Source organism: Egretta garzetta, unplaced genomic scaffold (assembly GCF_000687185.1).
Source record: "Egretta garzetta isolate BGI_Z169 unplaced genomic scaffold, ASM68718v1 scaffold635, whole genome shotgun sequence".
Taxonomy (NCBI): Eukaryota; Metazoa; Chordata; class Aves; order Pelecaniformes; family Ardeidae; genus Egretta; species Egretta garzetta.
The window spans coordinates 273,923-293,420 of NW_009259710.1; the positions used below are offsets into that span (position 1 = coordinate 273,923).

Below are 19,498 nucleotides of genomic sequence, written 5' to 3' on the forward strand. Positions count from 1 at the left end.
CCCACCCCAGCCTACCTGCACTCACGGGAACGTCACTACCGCTGCTCATTTTCAGAATGGCCTCGCTGATATAAAACCTGTTTTCCCCCCGAGCCCCCCCAGCAGCCTCATCCCGCCGCACAACCGCACAGTCACTGCCTCCCCAAACTTTCATCTTCACTCCATCCATTTCCTGGGTTTCCCATAAACCCACTTATTAAACATTTCATTGCTGTACCTTTTCACAAACAAACAATAAATCATTCTGCTTTAAGATAGCACCCAGAGGTGATTAGATAAACTATATAAAGTGCGATTATTGTTAATATGCCATAATATTGTGTTCTTCAGTGCAGTAACCAATATGGTCAAAGCCTTTCAATACACATGCAAACGTCACGGTTTATTTGATTTCTTCTAGTTACTAAAAATTGGTATATTTACATGTCAAAACATGGCCACTTACTTATAGTTTGCTCATACACAAATTATTTATGCTTCCTAAATGTACATCATGCAACCCAAATCAGATCCCACTAGAAAAGTGATAAAATACTTTGATTTAAAAACCCCGTACATATACAGCTCTGAGATATCTTAACACTGTTTTGAGAAGCACTTAAGCATTATAGAGGCACAATTATTATGTACATGGTCAGATGTAACATAACCAAAAGCCATGATTAAAGCCTTATGTAAAAGGGAAGTCTTACCAATGGTGAAAGGTACTGGAAAGGATTTCACTAACTGAGGTCCTAGTCTGGTGGATGGCTGAGCCTAATTGACGCCTTCTACACAAATTTGCCATTCCAGTTACTGTAACCGTCCTGTGATGGTAGGAACAGTTTAAGTGGTTGTATCCCGTTAAGTACTGGCCAAGGTGGGACAGCTTAAACTCCCCAGTGACCAGCTGGGCGGTATTTCGCATAGAAGTAATAACCTATGATGTGAGCTAAAAGTTCTACAACCCTGTGAATACACAAAATCGTATTTATACATTTGATTCAATGAATGATCGCTTTGGTTTTGTAGCGGTGACATGACTTAGATGAGGACCTTCCTTACTGATGTGAGCCTGCGGTTTGGATGCAGCGTCTGAGTATAAATGCGAAGCTTGTTTAGGTGCCCTGGTGTCTTGACAGTGGGCAGGTATTGGGCACTTAATCTCCTCGTGGTCTTTAGCTTGCACACCATTCTGGTTGCTATCTCCTGGGGCAGCACCAGCAGAGGACATTTTCATTTGGTAGTGTTTGACTGAGAACTGCTCAAAATTTGAGGACTGAATGCCCCCAGAAGCAACATTTGCTGATGATCCATCCGACGCCTGAGAGTGCCAAGTGCGACTGGATTGAGTATTTTGCTGCTGAAACCTTGCAGTCTTATCCATGATCCCCATAAATGGGGTATTGCGAGGTCTGTGTTCAGCAACAGTGCCCTGAACTTGATGAACGTTCTCCTTGAGTCGAACGTCTGGGCCAAGCCCCTTAATACTCTCTGGAAAACTACTGGCTGGAGTTAAGCTGCTGGTCGAGCTGGCAAGAACCATGCTACCAGATGGAGAGCCAGAAGAGACACCACTGCTTACAGGACTTTGCTGCCTTGCTTCACTGAAATTCGTTTGAGATGGGGCTGTTAACCTGTCAGTGGTTTTAGACTTACTTGCCAAAGAATGAGAAGAGAGATTCTCATTAAGCTGTGAATGGGAACACTGGCTGGACATAAACTTCTCGTGGTACAGTTCAGAACTAGGACCTGTGGAAACACTTCCCGATGACAATGTGCTTGTCCCATCCAAGTGCTGAATTTTAGAGTGCCGGACTGGCAAGGGACTTTGGGGAAGGTGCTGAAAAGATGGTTGTGTCTTTGTGTTACACTGACTGCTTCCCATTTTTGATCCAGGCTGGATGGAGCTCAGGTGCTGATTAGTTTTTACAATCTGTGCCTGCTTTGTCGGCTGCACGATCAAGCCTGGCTCCCGCAGGTATTTGCTGCCTGTTCTGCCTTGAGGGGACACAGACCTAGCTTTCTGCTGAGCCCCTTCCTGAAGGGTCCTGCTGTATGAGGAAACAGCTAAGGAGCGTTGCAGCCTTTGTGGAGAGGAAGCAGATTCATCAGAGCATGGCAGTTCTTCCTCCCTGTCTTGAAGATTAAAACTATCATTCACACCTTGTATAACGCCCTCCTCCTCATTATCAGAGTTGTTAATTTGCTGTAGCAGCTGCGGAGACTGATGCTTCTGTTGCTGTGTTCTCTGGAACTGTTTGCATTCCTCTTCTACTCGAGCCAGGAGACGTTTTATCTCTTGATTGCTGGGACACAGCTGTGTGGCTTCACGTAAGTCAGCAAGAGCAGCAAGCAGCTTTCTGTTTAGGGGGAAAAAAAAAAAGTAAACAATAAAAACCTGGGGCAAATGAATCTCAGCATTGCCTACTACTGATCCACCTCCACCACTGTCACAGAAATACTCTGATTTGTCATCTCCTGCTGCAGGTGGTGGCAATGTAAGACCTGGATGTTCTCCAAACCAGCAAATTCTTTCCTACAGTGAAAGTGCAGCTCTGGCCCTAAACCCTTCCCCTTGTATTGTAACAGCTTTGCAGGAAGGCAGGAGAAGCCTGCTGCTAACACTAGGGACTGGAGCTTCGCCTGTAAGCCCTTTACTGGTATCTTCAGAGTAGGCAACTTGCTGACTGCTGCTTCACGACAGTTCATTGCTCTGCTTAGAAAAGACACAGTGAATCAAAAAGGCACCTCTCTCTCCACTTCAGCTGCACCACCGTGGCTGGGTATTTTTCCAGCTTCAAGAGATGGTTCCTCCTCCCTCCCCTTGTTTTGATCCTGAACTGCTGATGATTCACTGTATCCTGTCGTATAAAAGCACCCAGTTATTCCTGCTAATAAATAATGCAGTACCGAGTTCGGTGGCACACCACTGACAACACTCTGCCGGGTCACACGGAGCAGCAGTCCCCTTCACTCCTACGCTTAAAATAATCCCTCTGCATATCCATTTGTTAACTTTCTGGACTGCCTAATAATTACCTGCATGAGCAGGCAATATTGCTTTTTGGTTGGCTTTAACTGATACCAAATACAACCAGCGGAAAAGAAAAACAGTTCTTGAAAGTGTTAGGAAGTTCAAATTCTGTGCAGCCAGAGACACAGAATCAGACAGTACCTGCTGTTCCTCTTGGCTCTTGCTCTGGCGTAATAGGCTTCGTAAGACTTGGGTTTCAGATCCAATGCTTTGGTAGCAAACTCTTCAGCCATCCCAAAATCCTAACAATTTAAACAAATGTACTCGTCATGCATCAACAGCAAAAGCAAGCTGCATGCTCTTTATTCACAGTACTGCTTTGAAAGTGGAGGCAGCTTTGGCAGTACAGAAAGTCGCCTTTATCACTTAGCAAGGGCAGGCATTCTCTGAAGGGCTGAGAGCAGACCACGCCTTGCTAACCTCAGCTCTCATGTCTGAGTGGATCTCCAAGGTAGCTAAAAAGCAACGTTAATATAGGTAAGAGAGGGTTATTTTCAACCTACAGATGTTAAAATGCTGGAAGGGACTGCATGTTTAGCGGGATAAATGACTACCTCAGCCAGCAAGGCTTCAGAATGCGTTTTGAAAAAAAAAGGCCAGTTAAAGACCTAGGAATTTAGAGAAAAACAAGAAAAAAAATAATCAGGAAATGGGTTGGATAAGGCCAGAGTTTGCTTTGATATGGCATGTGACATTTTTAAAGAACTGCACTATAGATGTCACGTGTTTGGTCTTCATTTAACAAGAACACAGGGTAAGGGTTTAGCAAATTGCTGGTTGAACCAAGGATTGGAATTAACGAAGCAGGATTGAAATGGGGGCTAAGAGGGCTGTGGGGAAGATGAAGGCAGAAGCAAGTCTGATTTTTATAAAGCCACGCACAGCACAGGGTGTTCATTATACGGAGTTGTATCGAGCATGATGATACAGGAGGCTGGAAGGTATTAACAACACCCACAAACCCGTCCTGAGATACCACGCAAGAGCAGAGCAGCGTGATGAACTTGAGCTTTAGATGTACGGCGATGCGCTTCAGGATCAGCAAAATGTAAAATGAGAGTTTATCGGTGGGATACGATAGGAAACACACACACATGCACTAGGTGGTCACAGAGCCACTTTCTGCTGTTAGTTGGATGCAACCGAAAGAGCCAATCTCATCTAGGAGGGCATCAGGAGGAGAGGCAAGCCATCAGGAGAGGTGGTTCTAGCACAGAAAGGAAAGGAGGAGGAGGCTGCTGTGCAACGCAGCGGCAGAACAACTTGGATGAGTAGGGAACGAAGAAGTTACTGTATGAAAAGAAGGAGCAGTGTGAGGTGTATTCAAAAGATCAGGTTTTGCGCTGATGGTCATTCGGGTTCTTACCAGCCACCTGGTGCACTGGTGAGGGTACACAGAAACAAGCAGCACACACAATACGGCCGCAGCAGTAGGCTATGCTGTACAGTAATGAGGAGTAGCAGTGGCATTTTCTGCTCAGTCTTTTAAAAGTACCAAACCCATCCAGCAGTTCCTCATTCCAAAGTAACTGGATGATGTAAGAGCAGCAGTAACAGATCCCCCACGGCAACGTGCCCTCATCTTAGGAACTGTCCCTGTTTGCTAACACAAAGCCCAGAACCAGGACACGGTGAAAAGGATTCCAGAATAGCAGAAACAGGTGTCCAAGTACAAACTCGGTAACGCAGCACAACAGAAGTCAAAGATTCCCAATGCCAGAGATTAACAGCGTGAGCTTACGTTTGTTTTTCGGCGGCATCGTGATAAATTCAGGTACAACGAAACTCTCAGCTCATTGAACGCTTTCATTTCTTCTCCAAATCCTTCCTTCGGAAACTTCCTCAAGGCGTACTGGTAGCGCTGTGCTGCTTCCTTCATCTTGCCTTTCTACAAATTGAGGAACAACAGGCGTTTCACAAACTCTCAATATTGCAAAGAGCACGTTCCTATTTCACATCTCCAATGGGTGTTCTTCAAGTAGCAAACACGGAGCAGTGTGAGTTACACTTCCACACACAGAGCAAAAGAAGGTGCGTGTTCCCTGGCTTGTGTTTGTTTCTAAACTCACAGCTTTAATGGTGTCTCACCAGGATAATATTTGCATTAATACATACTATTGGTACTAGAAAAATTCATGTATGTACAATTCACGTATGATACATTCATTTATTTATTTATTCATTCAAACAGCAGTCAAACATGGGATGTAGTCGATTTAAGCCCTAAGGCTGAGGTGCCTCAAGGAGCATTCCTTAATGAGGAATACCCTTGCTCAGCGGTGATGCTGCAGAACCAGCTATGGCAAAGTGAGGGGCTGGGGGGGGGACATTCAGTACCACACCGAAACACGCGGCCCTGCCACTGCCATCTTCTCTTAGGTGTCTCGGCCATGATTAGTTGGGTGACGGAGTGTATGAATTTAAACTAGTAAGGGTCCCTCTCCTCCTGCTTAGCAGGTTGAATAAAAGCGCTAACCTGTCCCTCAGGGCCACCTGAATGATCCGCCCTTGCAATGGAAACCCTCGGATTCCCCAGGAAACGCCTGGAGAACACCTCCACAATGAACTGAACGTCTGAGACAGTTTTTCTAAACCCACGGAAATCCCCATGGTATGATAAGAAAAGCGAATCTTTTAGTTGACAGATGAAGACATTTTTCTCATTAGGGATACTCCAAGTTAATTTCTTTTCATAAACATTGGGTGGTTTTTATTACTTAATTCATCTTAACACTCAAAGTGGTAAAAATCTACTGGTGGAACTGGCAAGGGAAGTATTTAAGGTTTATCTTATTCTATTCAGCTGGGGAGCTGAAAAGTAGTTATTGCACACTGCGAGCACACTCACAAACGTGTTACTCTGCAGAATAACTGTCTGCTCAAAACACCTCGGCAAATAAACAGATCAGGGTCTCGTTCCCAGCGTGAGAGGATGTGCAAGCAGACATCTCGTCTGAACAGAGGAGGTGCAAAGAACTTTAATCCACCACCAGACAGAAGCCCAGTTATAATGTTCTGCTATCAGAAAACATTAAAATCCACCTACTTTGTACAGTATATTTCCTTCTTCCATCAGTTTCTGCAGCAGAATAAGGAGAATATCGGGTTTTGAGGTGGCCATTGCCCATGCTGCATTTCCTGCAAGTTAAATTTTAAGGATCTCTGACAAAAGGGAAGAAAGCGTGTCTCTGGTATCTCTTCACACTAGAAAGCCTAATCCTACTTCAGCAGATATTCCACCTGCATGCAACTATTAGTAGTAGCAGTAATAGTGTGCGCACATATATTTTAAATACGTACACATCCATACCTGCCCCCTCCTGCCCCACAAGAAAGCACCAGGTATTAAACGGCTTGATTCATTTTACCCCTGGTCTAAAGCCAGTATAGGACAGTATGAAAGTCACGGTAAAGCTCAGGCCTAAGTAAGAATCTGTACTTGATCATACCTAGTACCCAAATAATAGTAAATAATGATTTGAGGTTTACTGAGCTTCAATAATTGTCATGGACACAGCCGCACCACCTACTTGCCTACTGATAATACAGGATTTGAACATGTATTTTTTGCCCTCCCTTTGCAAAAATGTACGGTTCTATAATTCATTAAAAGAATGTTATTTGAATGTAAAACTTCTTAATCTAAATAGTTAATAGTGTCAGCATAAGTATCACCAATAGCATAATCGCCATTTTCTTGTTTAATTATAACCACACCAGACTGACTCCTCCAGACCCCCTCAGCATACATCAAAGAAAGAAGTGAATAAAATTACTGGCATTTCCTCACTTCTGAAGTGAGTCTCGAGCATCTGCCTGTAAATGAGAGAGATTGATTTCCCTGGAGCAGGCAGCTGCAAACCACACACTCTGCAAAAATCTGGTGTCTACTTCAGTATTTAATTAATCGACTTTACAGACGGCAGTAATTCTGGCAGAGCAGACGTTCGGCCGTTCCGCGAGTACAGGACAGTTTTACCAACCCAGTTTAGCTCCTTTTCTCAGCAGCATAACCACGACGGACGTATTTCGGCACCCGATAGCTCTGTCCAGCGGCCGCATGCCGCTGTGGTCAACGTGCTCAATCATCGCTCCCTTCTCTACCAAATACTGCACCTGTGGAAAGAAAGACGACAAGCGTTGTGGCGTTGTTTTTTGGTAGGAGAGGTGCAACAGTGAAGTATTTAAGCTATGCCTTAATCTCCCCTAAGGTATACCGAGTATACGTTCCAGAGTACTCTAAGGCCGGTTTAAATCCTTTGAACCGAAGCCACTGACGACAGAGCGTGGGATACTGTCAAACTGCACCAGAGAGCTGCAGTTAAGGGAAGGAAAAACAAAACAAAGCAAAACCACCAAAAGGCACCCAAATTCCTGGAAGCACCTGTGTCAGAAAAACACTAAGCCCAACACATTATGCCTGTCATCTCCTCCGCTCACGGGCAGTAAGCTCAGATGAAAACAGAGCAGCAGCGATGGTCCCGTGGTTTTGGCTTCAAGTACCCCGTAACGCTACGACGACAAGCATGAAGCGCAGTACCCGAACAGGCTCCTGGTATAGGGCACGGCGCGGTACAAGTACCGTAAACAGAAAATACAGACTGCTGTGGCGTAATGCGAGGTATTTAAAACATTCTGGTTAATGGTATAGATACAAGTTATGGTGCTGAGGGACCACTTCTTGCTCTACGTGAATAAAATCACACTTGTAATTTTACTCATTTCTTAACCATTTATTATGACGGTCTAACGCTGCAGCTGGGCATAAACGCAGCAAATGTAAAAAGCAGCAAGGGCAAATAAGGAATTTCAAGAAAGCAAATTAAGGAGGCCAGACAGCATCAGCTTCCTGCAAGCATACACCAAGTATCCAGAGCAACGGAGCAATTCCAGTAACTGTCCATCAGCAGCACTAACAGAAAGTGCCATAGGTAGGAAACGGCAGCAATGGCAGGCTTGGTGTAAGCAACAGCTCCTCCACATAACCACTGCTTGCCAAGTGCAACGGGCAGTAATCTGGTCTGGAAGGAGGCACTGACAACCCTTCCCCTGAGAGCCCCCGACACCCAAGGGTGCTGGTGTGCTGAGTGGTCCCTCAGTTGGTATCACTGCAGCCTTCTCTGCTGCCCCGGCACAAAGACCGGGCTGCTCAGCGATAGGAACCACGGACGCGGCCGGTCCGTCAGGTGGGCTGGCAGCCTGTGCCACTCTGCTGTGATAACCCCCAGTAAAAGCACGTACAGGAGCCTGGGCATCCCTCATTCCCAAGCACGTAACGTCCCTCTCCAGGTACCCAGTGTTACCTAGAACACTTGTGGTGGCCAGAACAGCTCCGTGAAGTCACTTCTGAAACCTGTCAAAGCCAGCGCAGAATCTAAGGGCTTATTTACACTTTCAAGTTAATTCTGATGAAGGATGAATGGGACGTAAGGTGCTATAGCGAGTTACACGGCATTGTTGTTCAAGAATTGCTGTTCTGAAGCAGACTCTGGAAATAACGATGTTGGCCAGTTTGAGAGGCTGCACGTGCTGTCCTTCCCAGCTCCCGGGGGGAACCCTCGGATCTCTCACAGCGCGTGCAGACCTGGACGTGCCCTTCCATGCGGTCTGCGGGAATTGCATTCCTATCTGGTCAGGCCTCCAAACTGTGCGTAATTACTGAGTTTTGAAGCATGAGAACAAACCCATACTGTCACTGCAAAAATCTGTGACTTTGAAGACGCAGAGGGTTCCGCGTACAGACTTTAAACTTATTGCATACTTCTGACCTCAGCTACAGGCATGGTCCATCTCAGATTCAGAAAAGCTTCACCTAAAATGCCTTAAATTCTTGCACTGTAATGTTTATAATAGAGGGGGAAGGCAGTGTGTGAGGAAGGTACAGCACTGAAAAAGGAACTTTAGCTTCTGTCTTATTTCTGAAATGACCTATGGAACAAACCAAGAAAACCTTGTATTTCCACAGACACAGCCTGGGTAGCAACACCGAGACGTGCTCAGTGCCACCTTCACAAGATGAAAAGCGCTCCTATCTTTCTGCAGCACCAGATTCTTCTTCCTACGCCTCTCACCTGGGGTCTCTGCTCCACTAAGGCAGCCAACTGACCAGGACCCTGTCGGGTTATCTCGATGGGTTTGCCGAGGCTGAAAACGATGTCCCTTTCATGTCCGACAGGCTTTTTTTTTTTTAATTCCAGTTCATCCAACACAGAAATTGTAAATGCTACTTTTTATTGAGATTTAAACCGATGAAGTACAACAGCACGCTATAAAACATAACAGCATGATGCTGGACTTCATTGCAACAACCTTGGTATGAAAGCCTCACCTAGAAAATGCTTTGCTGAGTAGACACTTGCAGTGCAGATAAGATGCAAGCAGCATGAGCATCTTGGCTGCTTCCTCAAATCTCCTTTCTATTTTGATCGGTAATATTTCTTTAAGCTTTGTTTTGTATTATGAAAATTCAATACATGCTTAGTTTTTCTCCTGTTAGTTCTACTTACAATGTCAGCATCCCCATAGAAAGCTGCCAGGTCTAGGGGCGTCCGTCCGTTTTTGTCTGTCTGATCAGTCGTTGCGCCTTTCTCAACTAAATATTGAACCACTTCCCTGTGGCCTTTTAGACACGCCCAGCTCAAAGCTGTCAGTCCTTCTTTGTCCAGAGATGAAATCGTTGCACCTGTGAAATGAAAATTAACCGTGTTATGGAGATGTCCTGTTTAATAAGCAGAATTCCCTAGCTCACGCAGACGGAGCCTCTGGTAGAGCTGTGCACCCTTGAACCACTACTGTGCACCCTTGAACCACTACTTATCTTCTACCTTCAGAAAGCAGAAATTCCACAGTGCTCAAATGTCCTTCGCAAGAAGCCACCATGAGCGGAGTTCGGCCTTGCTTGTCACTTAAATTCACATCAGCCCCATGCTCCACTAGAAGTTTAGCAATCTGAAATAGAAAATAGCCATTTAAAAAAAAAGGGTAGATTTAAATTTTAGCCGTAATAGCATGACCTTTAAAAGAAGAAGACTGCGGTGTTTTTTACGGCAATCGCTGGAAATCCTGCGCAACTCAGGTCTTAACTGTTTGCGGTTCAGGGCCAGCGCGAGGAAGGCTCCGGGCTCCCAGGCGCTCTCTCTATTAATACAGAAGCAGCACAGAGGACCTGCACTTGCCTCTGTCCTTGGTCTAGGAAATATTTTAACTCCCGTGTCTTAATCCTTCAGGTATCCTATAACTGAGGTTGCCATGCAGCCAAGGTACTTCTGAATCCTTTGTATCACTTTCACTTAAGAACTGAGCGTCAGAACGCATCCCTTTGAAGCCGATGCAAACGCCATCAGAAAATGCACGCTCATTTATTACAGGACTAGGGACTGGGGATGGGGACACCAGGGACCGCCTCCCGCTCAATTCGCAAAGACGCGCCAGACCTGGCAGTGCCCCTGCCGTACGGCACACAGGAGCGGCGGAATCCCCCTCCTGTTGGCTCTCCTCACGACCGCTCCGTGTTCAAGAAGTAGCTCGCAGACTTCCAGCTTGCCTCGTCCCGCGGCTGCTGTCAGGGCTGAAGAGAGCGCTTCGTTAGCATCCGCTCCTGCAGGGGCGCCCCACCTTCTGACAGACGCACAGCGTCGGGGGGGACTCAACCCCCAGCACTTCCAACTCAGCTGCTCCGCAAGATTTCCGTAACACAAATGAGTTAGTCAAAACCAGGTTAGGCCCGTGAGCCACAGACATCTTCTGGTAAATAAGAAGATACCCACCAATAACAACTGCACCACGCGCACAGCTTCTAGGGTAAACGGAATCTTTATGAAACCCTTGGATAAACCCATCAGCCGGAGGCAGCTCTAGCTCCTTTTTGTTAACCTTTTTTTTTCATGACAAGAAAGCTTCACCTCTTTCCGTCAGGCCCTTGGCAAAGGTGAAGATGACAACAGCCCTGGGATTCAAAGGGACTGTGACTCAGGTTTTGGGAAGCACTCTACTCGATCCCTAGCAGCGATGCATTACCGAACAGCAGGTACTTGGGCCTCTGCAGAAAGTCCGTGTCTCAGACAATTTTGCTTCATTCTGCACGAGTTAGAATTGTTTTCCCTGTTTTTCATGGTGAAAACCACAGTAGTTATCAATCCACAGCTCCAATTCCTGCGTGTTAACCCCTGCTTGTTACTTCAAGGGATTTTGTACATTTTCCAGTACACACGAGACATTCCAATTCACCTTAAAACCCTTTTTTGAACTGAAGGGCGTGTGCTGTCAAGAGCAAGCACTACTGACCTCCACCTACAAACGCAGCCACCTCGCAACTTCTGCACAGATGGACACCACCACCAGACGCCGCCTTTTCGGCCCTGGCTGGAAACACCAGGGGATCACAACTACAGGCACCCTGCAGGCACTGGCGATGGAGCAGCCCGACGCAGTCGAGTAGCACATGTGTCCAGGCACAATACGAAAACCACTGATATCATCTCTATTTTAGACTATTTTGTATGATACCATCTCTATTTTAGACTTTCATGGGGTACAAATTACTGCACATCTGTGCTCCCAGTACACAGCTTACGAGAAAGGAGGCGATTTCCCCACACTGGGCACCAATACTTTGTGACTCTACTCAATACCGTAACGCTGAAGCGTTGCTGCAAGGCCAAACATTCAAGCAGCTCCCCACCTTCTCCTATAGCTTACCATGCTCCTTGCTTGTCCCTGTGACACTCACTGAAGCTCAAAAATAAAATACTTTTCCCATCATGATTTTTTCCCCCCTCTTCCATTTGGCGTGCATCAACTTCTTGTGTGTTTTAAATGAAGCTTGAAATTAAAGCAGGGTTTTTTGTTGTGTTGAAGCATCATCAGTAATGCCAACACCACCTAGAAAACGCGCCCATGCGCTAACTACCACAAGAATCAGCACGGGCTGATCTACGCTCAGCCGTGTAAATGAAATCGAGATGCCACTCATATGGCAGGACAGGAAAACTCAGCTGCCAGCTGCAGAGTTTACAGTCTGTCTCTGAAAAAAATATTTGTCTGTTCCTCCACTGCCCAGTTAGCACAGGAGGCAATTGCCTAGTGTTTCCTGGAAACAAATGAGATTTAAAAAAACCCCTCTCAAACAGATAATCCCATGAAACTCTGCACTGAAGCTCGAAGCACTGTTTCCACAGACAATTTGCAATTTAATGACAAAGTCACTATTTAACAGTAATTTTAACATAACTCTTCTTTTCCACACAGAAGTAGATTTACTAAGTTAAAAACTCTGTAATTATAAACTTCATTTTATTGTTAAAACTGGTATTTTCCCATGACTTTTATCAGAAAATTAAATTTTGAAAATCAAAATTAAAAACTCCTACTTCTTAAATGAGCAACTCTACTTAGGGAAAATGTGAGGAAGGAAATACCTGTTTCTCCCCACAAGGCGTCAGTGTCGTTGACATCGATCTCATGTTCCTTCTCAGCGGCCAGGACGTAGCGAACCACCTGCCAAGGACAGTCGCAGCAGAGACGCGGTGACTCGTGTCACGCCCGCGGCCGCGCAACGGCAAACGCCTCGGAACGCGTGAGGGCGCTTCTCGGGGCATACGAACCAAAGAACATCAACATTGCTCAGAACCCATCAAAGCAAGCGCAGAATGATTTTTAGTAGGACTTGAAGGCAGCTGAATGTTATGAAAGCAGGTTAAAGAAAAAGCCCAATGCCCTTCTGTTCATTAGCTCAGGGAGTTTTACATGGTTATGATTTAATGAGCCCCTGTGTGCCCTACATATACCAGAATAACCAAGCCAAACAGTGCCAAAAATAAAAATAAAGCATCCCAGTTTAGCGAGGAAATTCCATACTGTCTAAAAAGAGGGGAGAAAGAGCGTATTGGCATACACCTTGTAATACAGGGACTCCTACGCTGTTCCTCTGGCACTGTTGGTTCTCAGCTGCTTTGCAACATTTCCTCTCAGAGTGGTTTAAGCACACATTGCTAAATGCTGATTTTTAAATTAGAGACAAGTTATGAATTAATTTTGCTGTGTTTTCATTTTATTAAGGAAATCTAGGTTTTGTAGCCACCTGCTAGTAAAAGATTATTAAATTAAAACCTCTTCTACTGGCTATTTTAAACAAATTTTCCAGTGGGGGACACAGTCACTGAGAGTACAGCAAGCAGGTAAGGGAGAGGAACCGCGCTAGCGGAAGTTTTGGATGCTATGGGGAAAAAAGCAAAGGTAGGAAAGGAAGAAGTGTATGGGTATTCTCAGGCTGAATGAGAAGTGCTGTACCCACTGTATGGAAAATCCAAAAATTCAAAATGCTAGAATATAATTTATTTAAAATTCATGAAACACACACTTCTAGCTAAGAAGAATTAAGCTTCTTATTGTCCTAAAATTAGAGAAAGATGGACATTTTCAGGTAAGAGTAAGTGTTTATGATTAACGTGATCTATTTTGCTGATATTCAGGAGTTGACTGCTTTCATTTAATCAGTGGATAGCAAACAACTTTTATGAGCGAAGGAATTATCCATTAATTCAAGTTAAACAGCTCAGAATCCTCAAAGTTACATTGCGAGACAGTCATGGCTTACGTATCATATAATAAATTAATTGCACACAGACATTTCTATGTTTGAATCATGTAAACAACTTTAAAGACAAGATTCTTAATCTTATAGCAATTAAATGGATTTAAAAGAAGTAAATATTGAAACGGTTTTATTGAAGAGCTTTTACGTTTCCACCTCAGGCACATCACTTACAATACATACACGGGAAATTCCACCAGCCTAAGGGCGATCTTTATTCATTTACTGGTTACTTTGATACCAGGGTTAGGATTTATTTTCCCAATGAACAGAAAACATACTTGTATTATCTAAACATCTAAAGCATTTTGAGCATTTCCTATCTGTTTACCTTTTAGTGTTGCTTTTGCTGACAAACACATACCTGCACAACTCCCAGTTCCTGTCTGAAGTGACAAGAAGCTGAAGCAAGCTGCAGTCTGTGCCCTGACACGTGCATCAGGTTAGGAAGTTAAGCATGCACAGGTATGTGCAATACGGTTTGTTATACTATGAAAAAAAAATTCAACCTGGAGTAGCTGCAAGCACTGTTGTACAATTCTGATAAACCCAAACAGGTCTGGAAATTCTGAACCATCAACTTACCTGACAGTGTCCCATACTGGAAGCTGCTATCAGTGCTTGTTGCAGTGCGTGGCTTTTTCTTAGGGAATTTTGTTCTTGGGAAGGAGTTATCCAAACAACATTGAGCAAGTATTCCAGGATATCGCAATGCCCCCTCAACGCACTATGGACCAAAGGACAGTGGCCTTTCTTGTCTACACAGTCAGCCTGCATTGGGGGGGGGAGGGGGCCCGGAGTGGGGGGGGGAGGGGGGGGTGGTGGAAGAAAAGAGTCTTGTGAAAGGCCATGGAGAGGAGAAGCTCCTGAGCAATGCAAGAGAGCAAACGTCACTCCTATCTTCCAGAAGGGCAAGAAGGAAGATCTGGGGAATTTGAGGCCAAGCAGCCTCACCTTAGTTGCTGGGAAGGTGATGGAGAAACTAATCCTGGAAATCACTTCCAAACACATGAAGGACAAGAAGGTGATGGGGAGTAGTCAGCATGGGTTTACAAAGGAGAAATCACCCTTATCCAACCCGACAGCTTTCTACAATGAGGTGACTGGCTCGGCGGACGTGGGGAGAGCTGTGGACATTATCTACCTCAAGTTTAGTAAGGCTTCTGACATGGTCTCCCATAACACTGTCACGGCCAAGCCAATGAAGTACAGGTTACACTAAGTGCACTGTGAGGTGGACCCAAAACCGGCTGAACAGATGGGCACAGAGGGTTCTGATCAGTGGGGCATGGAAAATGCTTCACGGAAGTCTGTGTAGATGATCTGGACTTCCCGTCCCCAAGTCTATGTCTGTTAATGACGTGTAATGAACAACATCTTCCTGAGGCCTTTGCATGGTTTTATGGGTTGCAAGCATTGCAATCCTTGGGTACCAGCTTACCTTGGCACCTTTTTTGCACAGCAGTGACACTATGTTCATGTGGCCTGCGGCAGCTGCGTAACTGAGCGCTGTCATCCCGTTTTCTGAAGTTCCATCAACAGCAGCTCCAAATTCTAGTAGAAGAGTGACCACTTCCTCGTGTCCAAGGTGCGACTGAACACACAGCACTGGAGCATTATTTAGTACTTCAGTCCTGTAATTCACATTTGCTCCTGCCAAGATCAGCAACCGACTCACCTAAAATTTAATTTAAAGAGAACAATTTTTTCCTCAGCTCTGCCAGAATCTATTAAGAGACTTCAACATCTTGATTCAGGACTTTTATGTTACGCCCCAATTTTAATACAGTTTATTGGCAGACATTGATTTGATCGCATAGATAGCAATATGAAAGTTTAAACTAATCTGTTAGCAAATAAATTACTGTATGATTGAACTATGTACTCCTAATACAAGACTCACCTCTCCCCTCACACTCACCGCTCTCTCACCACAATTTCATGTTATAACAGTAAGATTTTTGAAGGTGTGACTTGCTATTACTCTACAGATTTATGTAACTGATTCCAGAACCAAACCGCATAAAAAACAATCTCAAAAAAATTTTAAGAGCACGCGTGTGTGCGTATGTGCGTGCATGCACATGCAAATTCCCAACCAAAAGGCTTGCCAGTTGGCTAACATTGCAACTTGTCCACTTGGATTTCCCCATCCATAATCCAGGGACTCAAGTAATAGTGCAAAGTTCTGGGATCTTACATCCTTTCACTCTCACAGTATTTCCCTTTTTACAATTCCCTTGATACTTCCCCACACAAGAAACGACGGCTGAACTCTGCCCAGCAAACCAGGTGGTACACCCAACCCCCGAAAATGCATCCGCACACTTGTCTATGCCACAGAGTGTGGTTACATCAGAGTCGGGGCAAAACCCTTCTTTCCATCAAAACTGTCAAGGAAAACTGAACTGGACTTTAGCAGCAGCTTAAAAAGGTACATGAAGACTTGTCATAGTGGAATTCAGTTACAGATGCATGGTGGTGCCTTTTTTTCTTCACGTTGATTTCCACGTTCCTCAGCAGAGTTACAGCGGCAGGCGAAGCACTGACCGTACGTGAACACTTATTTTCTCACCTTCACGTTGGGCGTATAGATGTTCCTCAGAGAGGCAAGGGCTGCAGACAATCCATCAGTACTATAACCGATCCACAAGGCCTGAAGATGACTGGAAGAAATTCCCGTCCTTTTACTGAGACCCTAACAGAAATGAACAACAGGAAATCTCTCCATAGGATGAGAAATGCTATTTATGTCTACATCTCATCAGTACAGAGACAAGTAGCAATTCTGTTTGTTAGCACTACCAAGTATTTTGCATAAGCTTCTAAAAAATTATTAAAGCAACTCAGAGGAGAATCTCTAAGACGCAACCACATGAATAGATCATAAACCCATTAAATCTGTAAGCTTTACCTTAAAGATGTGAGCTTTAAGTATATGATGACCAAGTTCCATAGTTTGTTGGCGATTTAATTTTCCCTCTTGTCGAGAAAACATGAAAGCCAGTAGAGCGTGTCCGTTCCTAGTAAAAATAATTGAGAGAACTGTTTTTGTAACTGTACTTTCGGTAAAGATCCTAACACATCTGTATGCCTGTCATAACAGCACAGCATCCTTTGGCAGACTACTGAAACGTATCATCACATCTCAGCAAAATTCCTTCCACAATGAAATAACACAAAGAGAAAAAAGGCAATTTCAAAGCTGAAACACACTCCTAGCATTTCTCTGCCGTCACCGCACGAGGCCCAGGGCAGAACCAACGCGGCTTTGGACACTTGTTTGTCTGCTACTCCCTTTTTGTCTTGTTTCATCTCGCAGTCAAGAACTGCAGGTACCTCACATCCTTCCAGAAGTAGAAGATCTGAATCCTTTCGAAATCTGAGATAAAATGTGTGTTTAGTAATTCTACACCTACACTTGTCAGCGGTCAGTCTTCTGGGAAACACTGGAAATGGCATGACCCCGAGAAAACAAGGTTATCCCATGCTCTACATTCATCAGACTATATAATGGAACTGACAATTAACCACATGCTAATTAGCGTATGCATCCGGGGGATGAATTTCTGGGGGGCTTCTTGACCCATCTTCAGAAATTTCTGAACAGCACTTTTGAAAAAAGGGAAGATTTAAGTAAGAGCAGGCACCACACCGCCTTCTGCAAGAGCAGGCTCTGTGCGTTGGGCGCTCCGTGGGCGCAGGGTGCAGCCAGCAGCGCTGAGGAACTGCGACCCCGGCAATCCCACCTATGGAACTGCTTTTGTTAAATGCGCTTGAAAGCACAGAAGTCTTGGGTTGGTGACAATTTTAAAACCATCAAGAGTACGAATAAAATGGAAGACGCAGACTGCGAGAAGGTGCATGTACAGCAACAGCTTGTTGTCTCCAATTTAACTAATTCATGTCACGTCCAGGAAGGGGAGGTGGAACAAACAGCAACAGTGCCATGAGGATATCATTACAGAACGTAACGCCTCAATACTTCTATGTTTGGAAGAAGCCAAATGATCTGTTCTTTCCATTCCCGCACTCTAAATAGACAAGGTGTTGCTGCACCCAATTCTTAACAATTTCTCTATCTTAACAACATAATACTCTCATTTCCCCACGAAGGTAGCAAAGCCCAATGCAAATCTGCAAATTCTACAAAGACAGCCAGTTATGCACTGTAACCTCTGATACTTCTGGTCAAGTCTGCCTCTCAAGTTTTCATCTTGGCAAACATTAGACATGCTTGTGTTTTAACGTTACTCTCTCCTCTCACACAGAGTTGCAGCCAATTATACAAAACGTAATTGCAGGTACTTGAACAGGATTTCCTCCAGGTTTCCTTTACCTTGGCTCACATAAGAAGTCGGTGTTTTCACCATCTGCTCTCCAAACGAGCCATTCCCTGAAGGAAGGGTGGCAGAACATGCGCGTTTTGTCACGTCTTTTTATCAGAAAACACGAAAGGGCTTCCATCCTTTGGCTGAAGTCCTCCCACTGTTGTTCACCGGTTATTTGGCCTGCATTAATAGCTTGGAAGATCTGCTCATCTGTCATGGGATGTAGGGATGCCAGCGCCACATTTAGTATCGGCAGGGCTCGCTCAAAAGCGGAGTTTGTCATGAACTTCATATTGCACTGAAGCAGGTACAGTTCTGATAGAGACACGGGAACAACCTTGTAGCTTGCGCTTTTGATTACTAAGTGACCTTTTTGGAAAAGATCCAGAGTGAGTTTCAGATAGAGGTAAGATCCCAGGCTTCTCATCATCAGGTGGTTACTCACTTTCCCAATAATGGCTGCATCAGCTTTTCCATTTAAAGATATGTTGTTTATAATTTCCTGGCTGTTATTAATTCTGTACTGAACATAAGCATTCAAGTCGTTGTGGATTTCTTTGTTGTCTGGAAAATTGTCCAGGGATATTGCGATAAAGGGCAGCGAACTTACTACCTCCTATGATGGGGAGAGGGGAAAAAAAAGAGAAAGAAAAACGACACAGGCATTACAGTATTCCAGCACCAAAAACTCAACAACACATCTTTGCTAGATTTCTCTTCTGTAATAGCACCAGACAGGTTCAAAAGAAATCCAGTATCTCTGCAACGGCCTCGCAAATATCATCCCCTGGTAACAGCTAGAACAGTATTCCTACATTCCATAATTTTTCATAGAAAGGTCTCAAATATTTTACTGTCCAAGCCCAGCAAGGTGATTGAAGGGGATGAGCTATAGAAATCATCACTTCACAATTAAGGGAATGGAAAATTGTTACCAGAATTATACCCATGACAGGCCAGGGGAAGGGGGGAGGTAGAAGGAATGGTCTATTAAGGAGGAATAATTTATTAAGATGTATCACAAATAGCGAGAGAGAACAGACTCTCCTGATGGTTACATCCTCCGGTACCCACGTACCAGGGAGGTACCACCCACACGTGCACAGCCCCCTCCGGTTCAAGGCAAGTACCAGGTACGGCACAGTCCGACACTTCAGCAGGTTTACCCCAACAGGGTGTTGTGTTTTTGTAACACGGAACACATTCGTGTTTATGTAAATGAAGATCCAAAAGACCTACAACTTCTTACAGAGGCATATACCAGAAGGGTTTAACGACTGAAAGGTTTCACAACATACAAAGAAGTCTTTATTCCACTTTAGAAGTAGCTTCATGGATTTCACAAAGCTGAACTTTCTGGCTTTTGAGATGTTTTGATCACAGACACACACTTCCCCAGACAGGGAACAGCCTGCTACAGAAATCCCGTGTTCCTAACAAGAACTTAGTTGAGAACTAAACTCTTTGCCAGTTAAATGCTTAGGAGAGTGCTGTGGGAAGAAGGCAGACATGAAATAAGCTCTCAGAAGGCCGTGCCGAAGCTCAGCTGCGCCTCACCGC

General features: G+C 44.7%; 1 protein-coding gene across 4 annotated transcripts in view; it reads right to left on the reverse strand.

Moving 5' to 3' along the window:
* Positions 1–91: 91 nt before the first annotated feature.
* TANC1 (tetratricopeptide repeat, ankyrin repeat and coiled-coil containing 1) overlaps positions 92–19,498 on the reverse strand; it is a 105,557-nt gene continuing 86,150 nt past the window's right edge. For 2 of the 4 annotated variants that reach the window (XM_009639020.2, XM_035894456.1), the window contains exons 13-26: positions 17,947–18,554; positions 16,522–16,630; positions 16,183–16,305; positions 15,049–15,285; positions 14,193–14,378; positions 12,433–12,511; positions 10,450–10,583; positions 9,841–9,964; positions 9,523–9,698; positions 7,000–7,132; positions 6,063–6,154; positions 4,758–4,904; positions 3,158–3,258; positions 93–2,342 (exon numbers count right to left, since the gene is read on the reverse strand). In XM_009639020.2, the coding sequence (XP_009637315.2) occupies positions 971–2,342; positions 3,158–3,258; positions 4,758–4,904; positions 6,063–6,154; positions 7,000–7,132; positions 9,523–9,698; positions 9,841–9,964; positions 10,450–10,583; positions 12,433–12,511; positions 14,193–14,378; positions 15,049–15,285; positions 16,183–16,305; positions 16,522–16,630; positions 17,947–18,554 (3,621 nt within the window). In that variant the 3' untranslated portion in view covers positions 93–970. Of the gene's footprint in view, positions 2,343–3,157; positions 3,259–4,757; positions 4,905–6,062; positions 6,155–6,999; positions 7,133–9,522; positions 9,699–9,840; positions 9,965–10,449; positions 10,584–12,432; positions 12,512–14,192; positions 14,379–15,048; positions 15,286–16,182; positions 16,306–16,521; positions 16,631–17,946; positions 18,555–19,498 lie in introns of all 4 variants that reach the window. The other 2 variants (XM_035894458.1, XM_035894457.1) reach the window with 2 other exon arrangements.